The sequence below is a fragment of the Strongyloides ratti genome (genome assembly GCF_001040885.1).
Source record: "Strongyloides ratti genome assembly S_ratti_ED321, chromosome : 2".
NCBI lineage: Eukaryota > Metazoa > Nematoda > Chromadorea > Rhabditida > Strongyloididae > Strongyloides > Strongyloides ratti.
In genome coordinates, this window is record NC_037308.1 from 15909174 (window position 1) to 15924890 (window position 15717).

The following is a 15717-nucleotide window of genomic DNA, read 5'->3' on the forward strand; positions in this document are numbered from 1 at the left end:
TTAGTTAATCAATTACCAATATTATCAATTTTCCTATAACCATTTTTATTCTATAATTAATGCTAATAGCATACGCTTCAAACGCACTAGTTGAAAGTATATAATCTTTAATTAAATATGAATTTGTTGTGTAATTTAAAAAATCAATTATATATATAAATATTTTATAATAAATAAAAACAGTAAATAAGAAGTATATTATAAAAAAATTTTTTTTTTCAAAATTATAATTTTTTGAAATTTTACTTTTACTTAAAAAACATTCTGGTACTTATTGTAATCCTCTCTTCAAATTGACCTACTTCAGAATCAACAATTTTTATTTTTTTATTAAATGATGTTAAATTTAATTACTCCTCAATTCTTATGTATTTTTTCTTTATACATATTTTACTGAAAGAATCTTTTTATCGCTTTCTTTTTTTCTAAATATAATGCTTATCATTTACATCTAATTAAATAAAAATACAAATAATACTAAATAATTAGCTTTTATTAAAATAATAATAACAAAAAGTATGTGGATAATAAATATAAAGAAAGTTAAATATGATATTATTATTAATTCATCTTGTCGAGGAAAATAACTACTTATTCTTCCACTTTTCTTCCTTTTTATATTTTTTCTTCTTCTATTCCTCCTAAAAAGCCAGTGCATTACAATTTTTATGGTTCTGTTTTATTTGAGGAATCATTAAGTGGTCGAGGTATTGGTGTTGGTGGAATACTACCATCTTCACTCATATTTCCTACTCTACTATTGATACGTTGAAAACTATTGAGTACTTCTTCTGTCTTGGCCATATCATTATCAATACTTTTTAATCTTGCCTGCCTCCACTCTTGCCGTTTTTTTAATTCTAAAGCATGTTGTTCAATTGCTGTTAATGGAGAAACATCATTATTACTTTGATTTCCTGTAATATTAGCTAATCTCATTTCAGCTTTTTTTGTTCTAACGACACTTGGTCCATTAGTTGAAATGGGTATTTTGCTAATCATCTGATCAAAATTACCTTCAATTGATGGTGAAGGAATATCATTTTGATTCGTAAGATAATTCATCTTTTTACCTTCTTCTTCCTCTTTTATTTTTTTTATTTCATCTTCTGTAATAAGTGGTTTTTTAGCTGGAATTGATGTTGTACTTTTTGAATGTTTGTCATTTTTAGTTGAAATACCTTTCGAGGCAAATGATATTTCACTTTCAAATTTCTTTAACTTTGATGAAAAAGGTAAAAGTTCAGCATCCTGAGTAACAGTATTTTTTTCATCATTTGAAGGAGTATTTTGTAATGTAGATTGAGAAAAAGTATTTAATGTTGGTTTTGGAGCAACTGGAGGGGGAATTTTTAATTTTGGAATCTAAAAAATAAAAAAAAAAATTTATAAAATAAAATTAATAAGAAAAAAATTCCCAAACCTTAGAATTATCATCAGCTGGCGGCAATGGGGTAGATGTAATTAAAGGTACAGCATCTTCAAAAGCTATATTTGATTTAAAATTATGAGAATCATAAGCTGAAGGTTGAGGTGTTGTTGAAGTGAAGTCACTATTAGTGTTTAATGCCGAATTACTGTCGATTGAGAGTGGTGAATTTGCTGCTAGAAGAGTGATATTTAAATTTGGAGATGAAGCAATAATTTCTTCAGTCCCAAAATCAGGGACAGATTCAGGAGCATTAATAATGGATGAAGTTTCAATAGTGTTAAGGATAGGTGATGTATTTGTTATACTCTAAAGAAATTTGGATATAAGCAAGCGTAAAAAATAATTGTGAACATGCAAATAAAATAAAAATTTATGCATAAATAAGCAACATAAAATAATACCTCTAAAATATACTTACAGATGATTTATTGAATCCATCACATATTAAAAGTCTAACATGTATTCCTGAGTTTCTTAAAAGAGAAGCAGCTTCATCTTGAGTACATCCCAAAATAGAATCATCATTAACCTCGAGAATTCTAACACCATTATGTATTGAAGGACATTCAGCAGCACAACTATTAGGATCAACTCTTTCAACAAAGATACCTTCATCAGTTTTATCATTTGGATTTGCCTGAGGGCTCCTAGTTCCACCACAGATAACTAATCCTAATGATTCATTTTGTACTCTTCTCCTAATTGATACTTCTTTAAGGCCAGAAGGTTGAGGTTCATGAAGGACACCTATTTTAAGTATTGGACCACTACTTTTTAAAATATCAACAGCTTCTTTATGTTTTGAATTTCTAATATCTTTATCATTAACAGATAAAATCCTATCACCAATTCTTAATCGCCCACAATATGCAGCTGGGGAGTTAGGGGTTATTTTTGATATAAAAACACCTCTCTTTTCGATACCAAATGGATGAGAACATTGATCAGATCCCCCAACAATAGAAAGACCTAGTGATTTATTGAGATCTCTTTGCAATTCAATACTTTCAATTTTTCCATCCCATGATGGTTCACCAAAAATAATTGTTTTTAATGGTATTGTTGAAATATTTGATATTGAAGAAATGCTATTACACATTACTGGTGGAATTGGAGATGTAACGGGTGTAACAATAGGAGGAATTACACATGTATCTCTTAAAATTTTAATTTTTACTTCCTGCCCTGGAGAACCTGTTAATAAAGTTACAGCTTGATCATGACGTATTCCTTTAACACTTGTACCATTTATACTTAATATAATATCTCCTGTTTTTAATCCAACTTTATCAGCAGGACCGCCTAAAGTAACAGATGATACAATAATAATTTCTTCTTTTGTTTTTCCTTGTCCACCAACAATAGAAAAACCTGGTGAACCACTATAATCACGTTTTACAATAAAATTCATTAATTCTCTTTTTTTATTATCATTATCAATAAATGAGGAATTAAGTGAATATGGTGGTTCAGGGAGAGGTGATGAAATTGGTGTTGGCATAAAATTTGTATTATTATCACGTTGAATTGTAAGAATAAAAACATCCCCAGCGCATTTCATACATTCAATAAATTGTTCATGACGTATATTTTGTACATCAATATCATTAACTCGTAAAATTTTATCACCAACTTTTAAACCAGCAGTCATTGCAGGACCATCATGTGCTAATTTTGATATAAATATTCCAGAGTCATTTTCTTTATAAGGAGTACATTCTATACCTCCAGCAATAGTTAAACCAATACTTTTATTATCATCACGTTTTACTCTAATTCGTTTAGTTTCCATTAAATTATTGTTTTGTTGTTGTTGTTGAATTGTTAAGTCGCTCTAAAATAAAATTATATGTCAGAAAATGAAAATGTAATTAAAATAAATAGCTAAAAACAAAAAATGTGGGTAGAAAAGACAAATAAAAAAAATGAGTAAGATAAGCGTTATTTTAATTAAGCAAGAGGACATACTGAACAACTTGTACTACATTTTTAAAATAATGAAAATTGAAAAAAAAAAAAAATTTCAAATAACACAATCACAATTATTGATATAACTATATATATATATATAAAAGTATAAGTATTTGTTAAAAAAAATCTTGAAAAATATAAATTTAGTTACAGTGGGCTTTCACTTTGCACGCAAATGATAGAAAAGAGGTTGAGTTACAAAATAAAATATAATCTATATGATATATGTTTACCAAAGTTACCCTGATTGTAATGAAGAAGTTTTTTGATATATAATTTTTTTTTCATGCCAAAATAAATGTCAATTTTTTTTTTGTAAAAGTTAAATAAAATATGTATATAGATATATATGAAATTTGAGTATAGAATTTTTTTTTTGAATTGAATATAAATGTTGTTTTAGAAAAAGTACAATATTTTTGTACGACAATTATTTTGTTTCTACTTTCTTTACCCGACGAACATGTGGGGTATTTTGTCTATTTAATTTAAAATCATTTGACGATTCATTGTCATTGTTACAAGAATCTTCAATTTTAACACATTTCTTTTTTGATAATTTCAATACAAAAGAACGTTCTGTAGTATTTAATGAAGATAAGTCAACATCATCAGAAAGTATTGTACTCTTAAAATTATTATCATTGTCTATGTCTAATTCTTCTACTTTCTTTGTGTCCTCCTCATTTTTATCATCTAACAAAGTATTACATAATTTGTTATCTTCATTAGAACTTAAGTCTGATGGGCAGTCAAAATTATCAGTTTCATCAGTTAATAAACTTGTCTTACTTGAATTGAACCGGACACCCTTTTTATAATGAGGAGTATTAATTCTTTTTAACTTACAAGATAACGTTTCTTCTGGTATTTGATCAGCAAACGACACTGAACATGATGCTTTTTCTATATTTTCAAATTTATTAAAATTTTCCTCATCTTCATCCTCATCATCATCATTAGAAAATATGAAGCTTGAATTACCACTAGATAATGAAGGTCGATGATCTTTTTTGTAATGTGGAGTTTTAGTACGTTTTAATTTTGGTTCTGCTTCACTATTGTCAATAGTATCATCAGCAAATTTTATATGAGTTCCATAATCAGAAGTACTAGATGCATGAGAATCTCTACGTACAAAGAAAGGTCTATCAACTTTAGAGTAATGAGGTGTTTTGACTCTTTTTAATTTGACAGGAGAATCTTCATTATCAATAACACCATCGTCAAACGACACAACATGTTCAGAGGATTGTGAAGATTCTGAATCTTGTGAGGTACTCTTAGTAAATAACTTATCATCTACTTCACAATCATAATTGTCAAAATCTTTTTTTATTATACATGGTTTGAAAGTTTTTGAATAATGTGGAGTTTTAGTTCTTTTCAATTTATGTTCAATATTTTCATTATCAATGGTATCTTCAACAAATGATACAACATGGTCACTAGAGTTTGTAGAAATTACATCATCATCAGGATGATCATCATTTTTTATATTCATGATATCAATAGAAGTACGACTAACTAAACTAGGTCTATGATCTTTTTTATAATGTGGTGTTTTTGTACGTTTTAATTTGTGTGGTAAATTTTCATTATCAATAGTTGACTCATCAAAAATAACTCCATGAGATGATTCAGAAGAAATTGAAGATCTAAATGTAACATTTCTACATCGAACACTACCATCTTCCTTATTTAGAGAATAAGAAGAAATTATAGGTTTAAAATTTTTAGGATAATATGGTGTCTTTGTTCGTTTAACTTTTTTAAATTCATTATTTTCATTATCTATAGCTGTACCAGAGAATGAAACTTCAATGGAAGACTTTGATAAACGAGGAACATTAAAAGTGACTCCAATATCTTCTTCATCCCTACTGTCATTATCATTATCACAAGATTGAGAAAATAAATGGCGTTTAAAATTTTTTGAGTAATGAGGTGTTTGAGTACGTTTTAACTTTTGGACAGGAGGCTCATTACTAGTAGTATTTTCATTAAATGATACAACACGTGATTGTTGAGAACAAACAGAAAGCTCAGAAATTGATTTTTTTTGTTTACCCATTTCAATACTATCATCATCATTTAATGCTTTAGTTGTAGAAATATTTGCTTTGTAACTTTTAGAGTAATGAGGAGTTTTAGTACGCTTAAGTTTATGTAATGAATCTTCATTATCAATTGTTTCCTCATTAAAAGAAACAATATGATCAGATGATTTTGAAGCTGGTATATTATCATTTAATGATTTTGAAGATTTATAAGAATGTAGATTGTCAAGAGATCTACCAACAAGATTATGTTTAGAACTTTTACCGTAATAAGGGGTTTTAGTACGTTTTAATTTATGAGGAGTTAATTCATTATCAACAGTTCCATGTCCAAATGAAACATGACTACTACTTTTTTTCATCTTGTTTTCTCCATCATTAGTTAGACATTCTTTAACTTCTAATTGAGTTGAATCATCAAATTGGCTTTCAGAAACACCAAAGCGTGAACATATACGATCACCCTATATGGACATTTAAAATTACAGTACAAAAGCGAAGAATCTTTCAAAGCTAAGTTATTGTGCATTTTTAATGAAATAATTTTTTTTTTTTAATTAACTATCATTTTCATTATTTTGTATTATTGAATTGTATAACGCTTATCAATAAACTTTTTTTTTTTTTTAAAAAAAAAAACGTAGAATGTTTTTATAAATTTCATGTTATCAAAAACATGAATGTGCATTAATTACACAGGACAAATAACCCAGGGATTAACTTTTACATATATAAAGACTTACCTGAGATGCTGAAAGCAATGATGTAGATGATTGTGCTTCATTACAAGAAGATGTTGAAGAATGCTTAAGTGCACTTCTAGGTAAAGAGTTAGAATCTTGCACTTTACTTCCAATTCCATTGTTAGAAAAATTATTTATTTTAATTTCTTCATTTTGACTATGATTATTATCGTTTGTCGTTTTCTTTACTTTAGTATTACCATTATGTGGTTTTGGATGAGGAGTATTATGCCTTTCAAATTTACCAATATCACCAACATGATCTTCATCAGGTAATTCATCATCACCAAAATGCACTTTGGGTCCGCCTAAGAAACTCTTTGAACCCACTAATTTATTAGCATCTGATTGTGGTGCAGATTGTTGTGGAAGAAGATAACATGTCAAAACTTTCATATTTGTTTTTGGATCTATGTCTGTTTGTAATTTCATTAAAGCTTGAGATTGATTTTCTGATAACCATAAAGCTTGTAATTTACATAAAACATTAACAGTATATGGTAAAAATGATAATCTATTATTTGAAACATCAAGAACAATTAAATTCTCCAACCTTCCAATTTCTAAAGGTAAATCTTCAAGTAAATTTTCACGCATACTAAAGACAGTCAATGAATTACATGCTCCAATCGTTGATGGTAGTGATTTTAATTGATTTTTGTCAATATTTAATGTTTTTAATTTTGTTAAATGTCCAATGGAACTAGGTAATTCTGATAACAAATTTTCAGTAAGAAATAATTCAACAAGTTCTGTACAACTTCCGATTGCAGGTGTAAGTAATGTTAATGAATTTCTATCAACTTTTAACGTAACTAGTTTCTTTAATTTACCAAATGAATTAGGTAAAAATTGAAGTGAATTTTGACTTAATGATAAATCTGTTAATTTATTCAATTCACCAAAACTGTCTGGTAATGAAACAAGCTTATTTTCAGAAACATCTAATTGTTCCAAATTTTTACAACATAACAATTCTTCTGGTAAACCTGTCAATTCATTTGAGTCAATATATAATTCTTGTAATGACACTAACCCTCCTATTTCAGGTGGCTTAAAAAAAAAATTTATTAATAGAAAAAAAAAAAGTATTAAAACTTACCAAAGAGGTTAATTCATTTTGACCTAAATCAAAACGTTGTAAATACCTTAGTTGTACAACAGATGGTGGAATAGATTTTATCAAATTTTCCCTAACTTCTAATGAACGAAGGTTACATAGTTGGCCAATATCCGTTGGAAGTTGTGTTAAGGTTATGTCATTTAAACCAAGATGTGTTAATGATGTCAATTCTGTTATTGGTGCCGGTAGTCGAGTTATAGGATTAGAACTTAAATCAAGAATCATCAATTGTCGACATGCATTTATTTCTTCTGGTAAATCAGAAATATCATTTCTACTTAAATTTAAATCCATCAAACTATGAAGTTGAGCAATATCAGCAGGTAATGTATAAATATCATTATCACTCAGACCCAAAGTTTTAAGTTTTGTTAGACGAAATAATACTTTAGGAAGTTCTTTTATATGATTCATATCAAGAAGAAGTTCCTCTAAATGTCGTGCATAACGTTCAACCTCATGAGGTACAGTTTGTAAATTACATTGACGTCTATCAATCGAATCAACTTGGCGATTACATGCCATAAATGGCATGCACATAAACGGCATTTTTAAATTGATGTTACTTTGTTAGCCGTGTTAATTGACAAAAATAAAAATACTCTATTATCTAAAAATAAAATTTATAAATAATCAACTAAAATATATATATCTATTAGTAGGAAAAAAAAAGAAATTATTTTATAAAATATTATTTAAGATAAAAATCACAAATATCTAACATTTTTATATATAATTTAAAAGAGACCTACAAAAATATTACGTAAAAGTACTTAAAATATTATAAATGGAAACCATATATAAATATTGCAAAAAAAAAAATTCTCCTATACATTGTAAATGGAAATTGCAATACACTATATAATAATAGAGATATAAAAGTAAACGTTAAAATATTTGTTTAATAGAAATGTTGGTAATGTGGATTATTATTACAAGAGTAAAGATTATTTGTTAAAAAAAAATGTGCGAAGTCATGTTTAATCATGAAATGATCACAAAACTAAAAGCAAGCAGCTTTATATAATCAAATGGACATTTTATTTAGGGTTTTAAGCAATTATTTAAAATATTTAATAAAACTATACAAAGTATTATTATTACGATTATCATAATGAACACAGTTTTAATATATTGATTACTATTTTAATATAAAAATGTTGAGAAATTCAAAACTTTCTTTAAATAATAATTTAAAAGGATAGTCTATTTATTCATAAGATAAAAGTTTTTTTTAAAAATACTTTTAAAATATATAATTTTTATATTTAGACGCTTTTAAGAATATTAACATTTTATCTTGATAAAATCATCTATTATCTAATATAAATTAATAAAAAAAATAAATAAATAAAAAGAGTAGAAAATTATATATAAATATATATACATATATTTTGTTTATAACACTTAATTTTTAAAATAAAAATATATATAATTATAAAAAAAAGAAGAAAATTATAAGTACAAATAATACAAAATATTATATAAAATTGGGAGCATATTCCCATTCTTAAAAATATATATATATAAATAAAAAGTAAAACACACACTAACTGTAATTGTAGGGAAAAAAAAAAGGAGAGATCAATGTATAAAATGATGAGTGAATTTATAGGAACACCTCATCATGTTTAATAGATGAAAATGTGATTTAAATGTAAAACATTTCCAAATAATGACTCATATACATACACCCTATATTTTTATAATGCGCCAGTACTAAACCTAAACAAAGTTTTTAACTAATAAAAGATAGTACTGTTTTTAAGAGATTGTCTTTGACCAACAAAAATTATGCATATATATATATATATAGGAGAAAAAAGGACAAAGCCATAGAGAAGGAACAGTACAAATTATGACCGGCCAACACAATATCTTCATATACATTATTTCATGAAAAAAAAAAAAAAATTTGGCCGCTTTCTTTTTTTTTTTTTTCTCCTTTATAATATAAAAGTTTATACCCTCTTCAAGGTATTAAAATTAAATGTTAGAAAATTATTAAAAGATATAATATATGCATGATGTGAAATAATAATATAAAAAAAGAAAAAAAAAAGTAATAGTTTGATCGAGGGAAAAATGTAAAGAGATAGAAAAAAAAAAAACAATATTTTATAGATTAATAATGGCAGGTGATATTGGGACTTTGTTATTGTCTGCCCAATCTACCTTTTGTTTTTAGTTGATATAAAAATATTTAAATCAAAAATTTTTTTTTTTTATTGTGTGAGGGAAATAATTTTACAAACACTTGTTTATCTTGGATATTTTGTTTTTCAGGGAAAATATATATATATATATATATATTTTCGTTGAAACAGTAAGGAAAAAAAATACTTAGTTATGGCAGTAATATAAAATTTGACAATATGTTTTAAAAATGTTATTTAAAAACATTAAAGATGAAAAATTATGAAAATGACATATTTAAAAAAAAAAATTACTTTAATATTGTAATAAAAAAAAGGTAATAAGATTAAAATTAAAGAAAAAAAAGAATATATTTATATATAATATATTATTAGAGTTAAAAATATATTAATTGATGATCAAGAAACTGTTTATTATATATATAAATTTTATAAATATTTAACATTTTATATAATATTAAGAATTATAATAATAAAAATATAATACAATAATATATTATTTTTATTTTAATTTTAAAATAAAAATAGAAGATTAGAAAATTAAGTTGATAAGAAGGTATAAATATTATATATATATATAATATAATTATAATAACTCTCATGTAAAAATAAAAAATATTCTAATGAAAAAAAAAAAGGTGATTTTAAATAGGAAAATAATATATAATAATTTCTTTTTACATTTTCTTTTACATCATGTGTGGTGTAAGGTTAGTAATGTATAATATAAAAGAGATATTAGGATGAAAATTACCTATGCAATCAAAGTTGTAACTTTTTCTTCATAAGTTTGTTCTATCTTTGCGCAGGCAAAGTGAATACAGTGGAGAGTCTACAAATGACAATTGATTAATCCAAGGTCAAAGACATATTAGTTTAACAATATATATAGGTGATGATAGGGGCAGTAAAAATAGCCGTTGTTATCAGAGTAAGGCTGTATCATACTATCTTTTGGAAAAATGGACAATCAAAGTAAAAAGAAAATATTTAAAATAAAAAAAAAAAAAAGAAGCTTTTTCTAAATAAAACAATTTTTATCTCAAGTTTAATCATTTACTAAATAACAAGAGGTCTCAACATTCAAATTATACAACTAACTAAATGTCAAAATAATGAAAAAGAATATTTAATTTATCTACATTTTGTCACACATATATTTTTTGTTATTATAAATAAATTAAATTATACAAATATATTTAATTAATCCAACATATAAATAAAAGCATTATTTTAATAATAATAATAATAAAAAAAAAAACAATTATTTTTAAATAAAATAAATAAGAAATATTAGGAAATGTTTTATGACATCAATATACCGTTTTTATTTATATTTTAAATAGCAGTCCTAGAAAATTAACACATTATTATAGAAATAGAAGAATATCTATTTAATGTGAAAAAAAAAAACAATTAATATATTATTTATAAACAATATTATTTTTACACAATATCTAATATAACTCTAAGAATATTTAATTCAAAAATGTTTACATCAAATATATATATATATATATTTTTCTCATTAATATGAATCTTTGAATCAGTGAAAATTAAAAAAAAAAAAAGATTAATAATAAAAAAAAAATTAAATTCACTAAAAATATCAAGATTCATTAAGAGTAGTTAATTAATTATTAGTTGGGTAAAAATAATGTGAAAAAAAAATTTTTCACAATAAACAGATTAAAGGTACAATTGATTTATTTTTTCATATATATTTATAAAAATTATATTATAAAAAGTATTATTTTAGTATTATATCTAAAAATGAAATATATTGAAAAGTAATATACTAAAAAATGAAATTATTTTTTTTTTAAAAAAAAAATAATAATATTTAAATACAAAAGAATCAATGAAAGTAGCTTTTATAAGTACTTATAGTTTAAAAAATATGAATTATACAAAAAAATGTACCATAAAAGTACAAATTATTTAAGAAAATACTTATTTTACTTTTTAAAAATGTCGTAAAGTAAGTTTATGTAAAATTTAGTTATTCTAAAATTCAATCGTCTTTTTAAGATGAATATTATGATTATAATATATGAGAAAAAAAAAATGTGTAAAAAATTAGAAACACTTTGAAAGTAATTGTAATTGGAAAAATATGTTATTTTTCTTTAAATAAAAAATAGAAAAAGAAAATTGAGAAATAAACTATTTTATATCAAATAAATAACAATTAATATATGATAATATCATGATATTGGCTTTAAAAAAAAAAACAACAACAACACTTTATGAATTGAAAATGAGCTTCTATTATAAATTCTTGTATTGATAATAAGAAAAGGTAATAATACTAATATAATAATATTATTTTTATAAATCATATTATTAATATCCATTTATTTTATACTAAACAAAAATTATCATTACACTAAATATAAGTATATAAAATATTTACAAAAACTAATATATATAAATATACTAATAAATAAATAAAAAAGTAAAAGCTAAAAATAAAAAAAAAAATTATTATTATAATTTTAACTATTATTTGATTTATTTTTATTAGTGATTTATCAAATCGATCATTTTCATATATCATGTCTTTATAAACAAAATAAAAAAATATAACAAATGTTATGAAAATTTTTAAATAAATGAAATGATTAAGAATACCAAATGTTGTAATATCTGATCAAGTACTTTAAATAAAATATTAATTACATAGACAAAAGGTAACAAAATAAATAGTGATTATATTTATCTTATGTTAATATATAGTTTAATATATATATAATATATATATATACTTATATTATAAGTCATTTTTAGATAAATATATAAATAATAGTAAGTAAAATTATCAGTCAGATAATGCTCAAAAAGCAAGTGCAAAATGCCACAAGCTAAGATGATATTTTAGAATGTCTATATTTGTTAAAATATATATATATATATATATTATTTTGAATAGAGAAATGGTGCATTAAGAAATTTAAACGGGCATAAACAAAGCTAATTGAAAGAAGAGTAGAGATTATATTTTAAATAAGAAATATTAAATTGAATGAAACTTGGTAATCTAAATAACATATATAGTATTATCAGGGTAAGCTTATTAAAAGTTAAGATTTTTACCGATTAATCACTATTGTTAAATATTTCTAAAAATAAAAGTTATTTTTTTAATATAAATTTATTACATAAATACTATAAAAATATTGTAAAAAGTAAAGAAAGATTAAATTAAGGAAACATCAAGCTAAAAAGATAATATAATTGTAAAACGTTGGTTTACTGATGATATTTGTAATATATTCTTAAATATACACTTGAGTAATCCAAGGAAAATAAGAAATAATATGATTCTTAATTTATACAATTGTAAGGTAAATATATTGAAATATTTATATGAATAAATTATTTTTCATTAAAAATAACATTATTATTTGTATTATTCAATTAAAAAAAAAAAGAAAAAAGAAAACAATAATTTAAACATTTAACGTAAATTTTGAATATTAAATATAATTTTAAAACAACTAAAGTGTTAGTTATTAAAAAAAGTTCTTTCATGTTGTTTTAATTTTGTTTTTATCTAGTACATTTTTCTAAGCATTAACATTTATAATAATATTATAAATATACTAAAAATATTTTTAATGTAATTTCTAAATGAAATAACATACTTAAAACATTTTCTATATTAGGTAAATATATATATTTATATAAATATATGATAAAATAATATTTATCATAAAACATTTTTTGCAACTGTAATATAAAATTAAAAAATTCTTTTTTTTTTTTTTTGAATGATGTAAAATAGAAATGGCATCAACTTATTAAGTCCATAGCTAAATAACCTTTGATATACTTGAAAGCTTTTTAATATTTATAAAGAGTTACAATATGGTGTTGTATTGTCGTTTGGTCCAAGTTGCACTAACTGAGACCAAATATAAAATATTTAAAGTTTCATACACATATAATAGAAAAATAAAAGGAAAACAGGAGTAGTCTATATTTATTCTTAAGAGTATAGCAATATTAAAAAAAAAAAACTTGTTTATAAAATTTAAAAAAAAAGTTTTTTTTTATTATATAAAAAATTCCTCTTTTTTTTTTTAAAGAATATTTTAAAAATATTAACATTAAAAAATTTTAATTAAATTATTGAAAATTCAAAAAAAAAAAATAATTATTAAAAAAAATCTTATAATAAATAGTTATACAATATAATAATCACAATTTTATTTTGAATTTTTTAATATTATTGTATAAAAATGATATTAAAAAGAAGGTTATAAAAATAAAATTGTGAAGATTCGATACAAATTATTGTCAATTATTTCATAATGTAATATGATAATTTACGTATAATTTTTTTTTTTTTCAATATAAAAAGGTTATTATTTTATTTTTTTTTTTAATTATAATAATTGTATATACATGTAAGGCACGTTGGTGAATAGGCATCCATATTTCATAAAATAATTTACAAAAATAATAGTAATAATAGTCGCATAGTTTCGTTTCATAAAATTATCTTTTTTTTTCGAAAATTTTTTTTTTATAATTGAGATAAGAAGATTCTAGTGTCAATGATCTTCATGATAACAAAACTTCAAAAGTAGTTATGGAATGTATATGACTTTATAGGCAATATGGCACATATCATCTAATCTTCTTACAACAATTATTCACTTTTTTTTTTCTTCTTTCCAATTTTTTTATTTTCTTCTAATTAATGTATGTACAATAAGTGAATTAGGTAACTTTACCACAATCAATATAGGTTTTTAAAATCCAGATGATTTCATAACTAAAAAGAACTAATAATATTATTACAAGTATTTTGATTTATAATCACAAAATTAAAAATGTTAATATATGTGTTGACGTGGATGTTAAAATAAATAATAATTTAAATAGTAAAGAATTACAAAAAATTTTGAAATACTTTTCATTTTAATGCTTAGAAAAATATATAGGTAATGTATTTATTTTACAGTTAAATGATGTTATTTTATCTGTTAAACGATAAAAAGTATAACATTACTTTAAGATTAGATAAAATGAATAGAAAAAGTAACCTTAAAATAATGTACATTTTTATATACAATGACTATACTGTTTTGTGATGTTTCGTTTAATAAATAAAAAAAAAAATTTATTAATATATTTTACCTTTATAATAAGAGAAAGTTTAAAAAGTGAGTCATTTTAAAAATGATGTGTATTATAACAATCTGTATCATTGGGACAAATCAATGAATTAAATTATAAAAATTTTTTTTTCACGATTTTGTATTTTGTAAATGTTTATAAAATGTATAGATTTTACACAAATAGAATAAAATTATTAACGCCCATAACTGTGTAACTTTATATTTTATACAAATATTGAATTTTTGTATATAAAATGGATGTGAGCTGTCAAATTATTCATTTTAATAATAACGATTATCTTAAAATAAACTGTTTTTCTATCTTTTAGTATAGTATAATAATTAAAAAGTAATGATTGTATTACTTTAATAAAACTTCATTTTATACAATTGTTATAGGCGGTTTTAGTGTGTCCTTGAAAATTTCGTTCACTTTTTATTATTAAGTATCAAGGATAAATAGTTAAATTGTATGTTATTAAAATAAAAAAGAAAAAAAAAAATTTTGGTCAATGTAAAAGTAATTCTTTGATTAAATGAGGATTTCAAGATTAGATATAATAATAATACTACAACAAACAACAAGTTTTATAAAGTTTTTAATTTATTATATATAATTTATATATATATATATATGCATATAAGGATGTCGGTGTTTATTTAATTTATTCAACATAAATTGAGTAAATATGTAATTATTGTTTATTTTATTGATGGTATCTGATATCGAATGTCAGGTTAATATGTGAAAAAGATTCACTAAACAATTTAATTAATATTTCTTATTTTATAAAACTATAAATTATTTTACAATTTTTATTATTTAAAATGTTAATTCATGTATTAAAAAATAATTGATCTTGTATATATAAAGTTTCATTAAATAATTAAAAAATTAAAAAAAAATTATTAATAAAATAATTTTTTTATTAACATAAAATATAAAAGTTTTATTAAGAACGATTATGTCAAATGACATCATTAAAAGTCCAATAAAGTATTTTGTTTGTAAAAAAAAAATTAATTAATTTTATAATTCAATTTTATTTGTTAAAATTAAAAATTATTATATTTTTATATAAAATAATTTTTATAAATGATTT

The 15717-nt window shown here is 22.5% G+C and overlaps 1 protein-coding gene across 1 annotated transcript; it reads right to left on the reverse strand.

The window, feature by feature from the left end:
• Positions 1-666: 666 nt before the first annotated feature.
• Positions 667-7863, reverse strand: SRAE_2000502900 (PDZ domain and Leucine-rich repeat and Leucine-rich repeat, typical subtype and Leucine rich repeat 4-containing protein; the record flags this gene model as incomplete). The annotated part of the gene is made up of 6 exons (XM_024643987.1): positions 667-1365; positions 1424-1738; positions 1851-3266; positions 3858-5927; positions 6207-7259; positions 7309-7863. The coding sequence occupies 6 exons, from the start codon at positions 7861-7863 to the stop codon at positions 667-669; spliced, it is 6108 nt and encodes a 2035-aa protein (XP_024509593.1).
• Positions 7864-15717: the final 7854 nt, after the last annotated feature.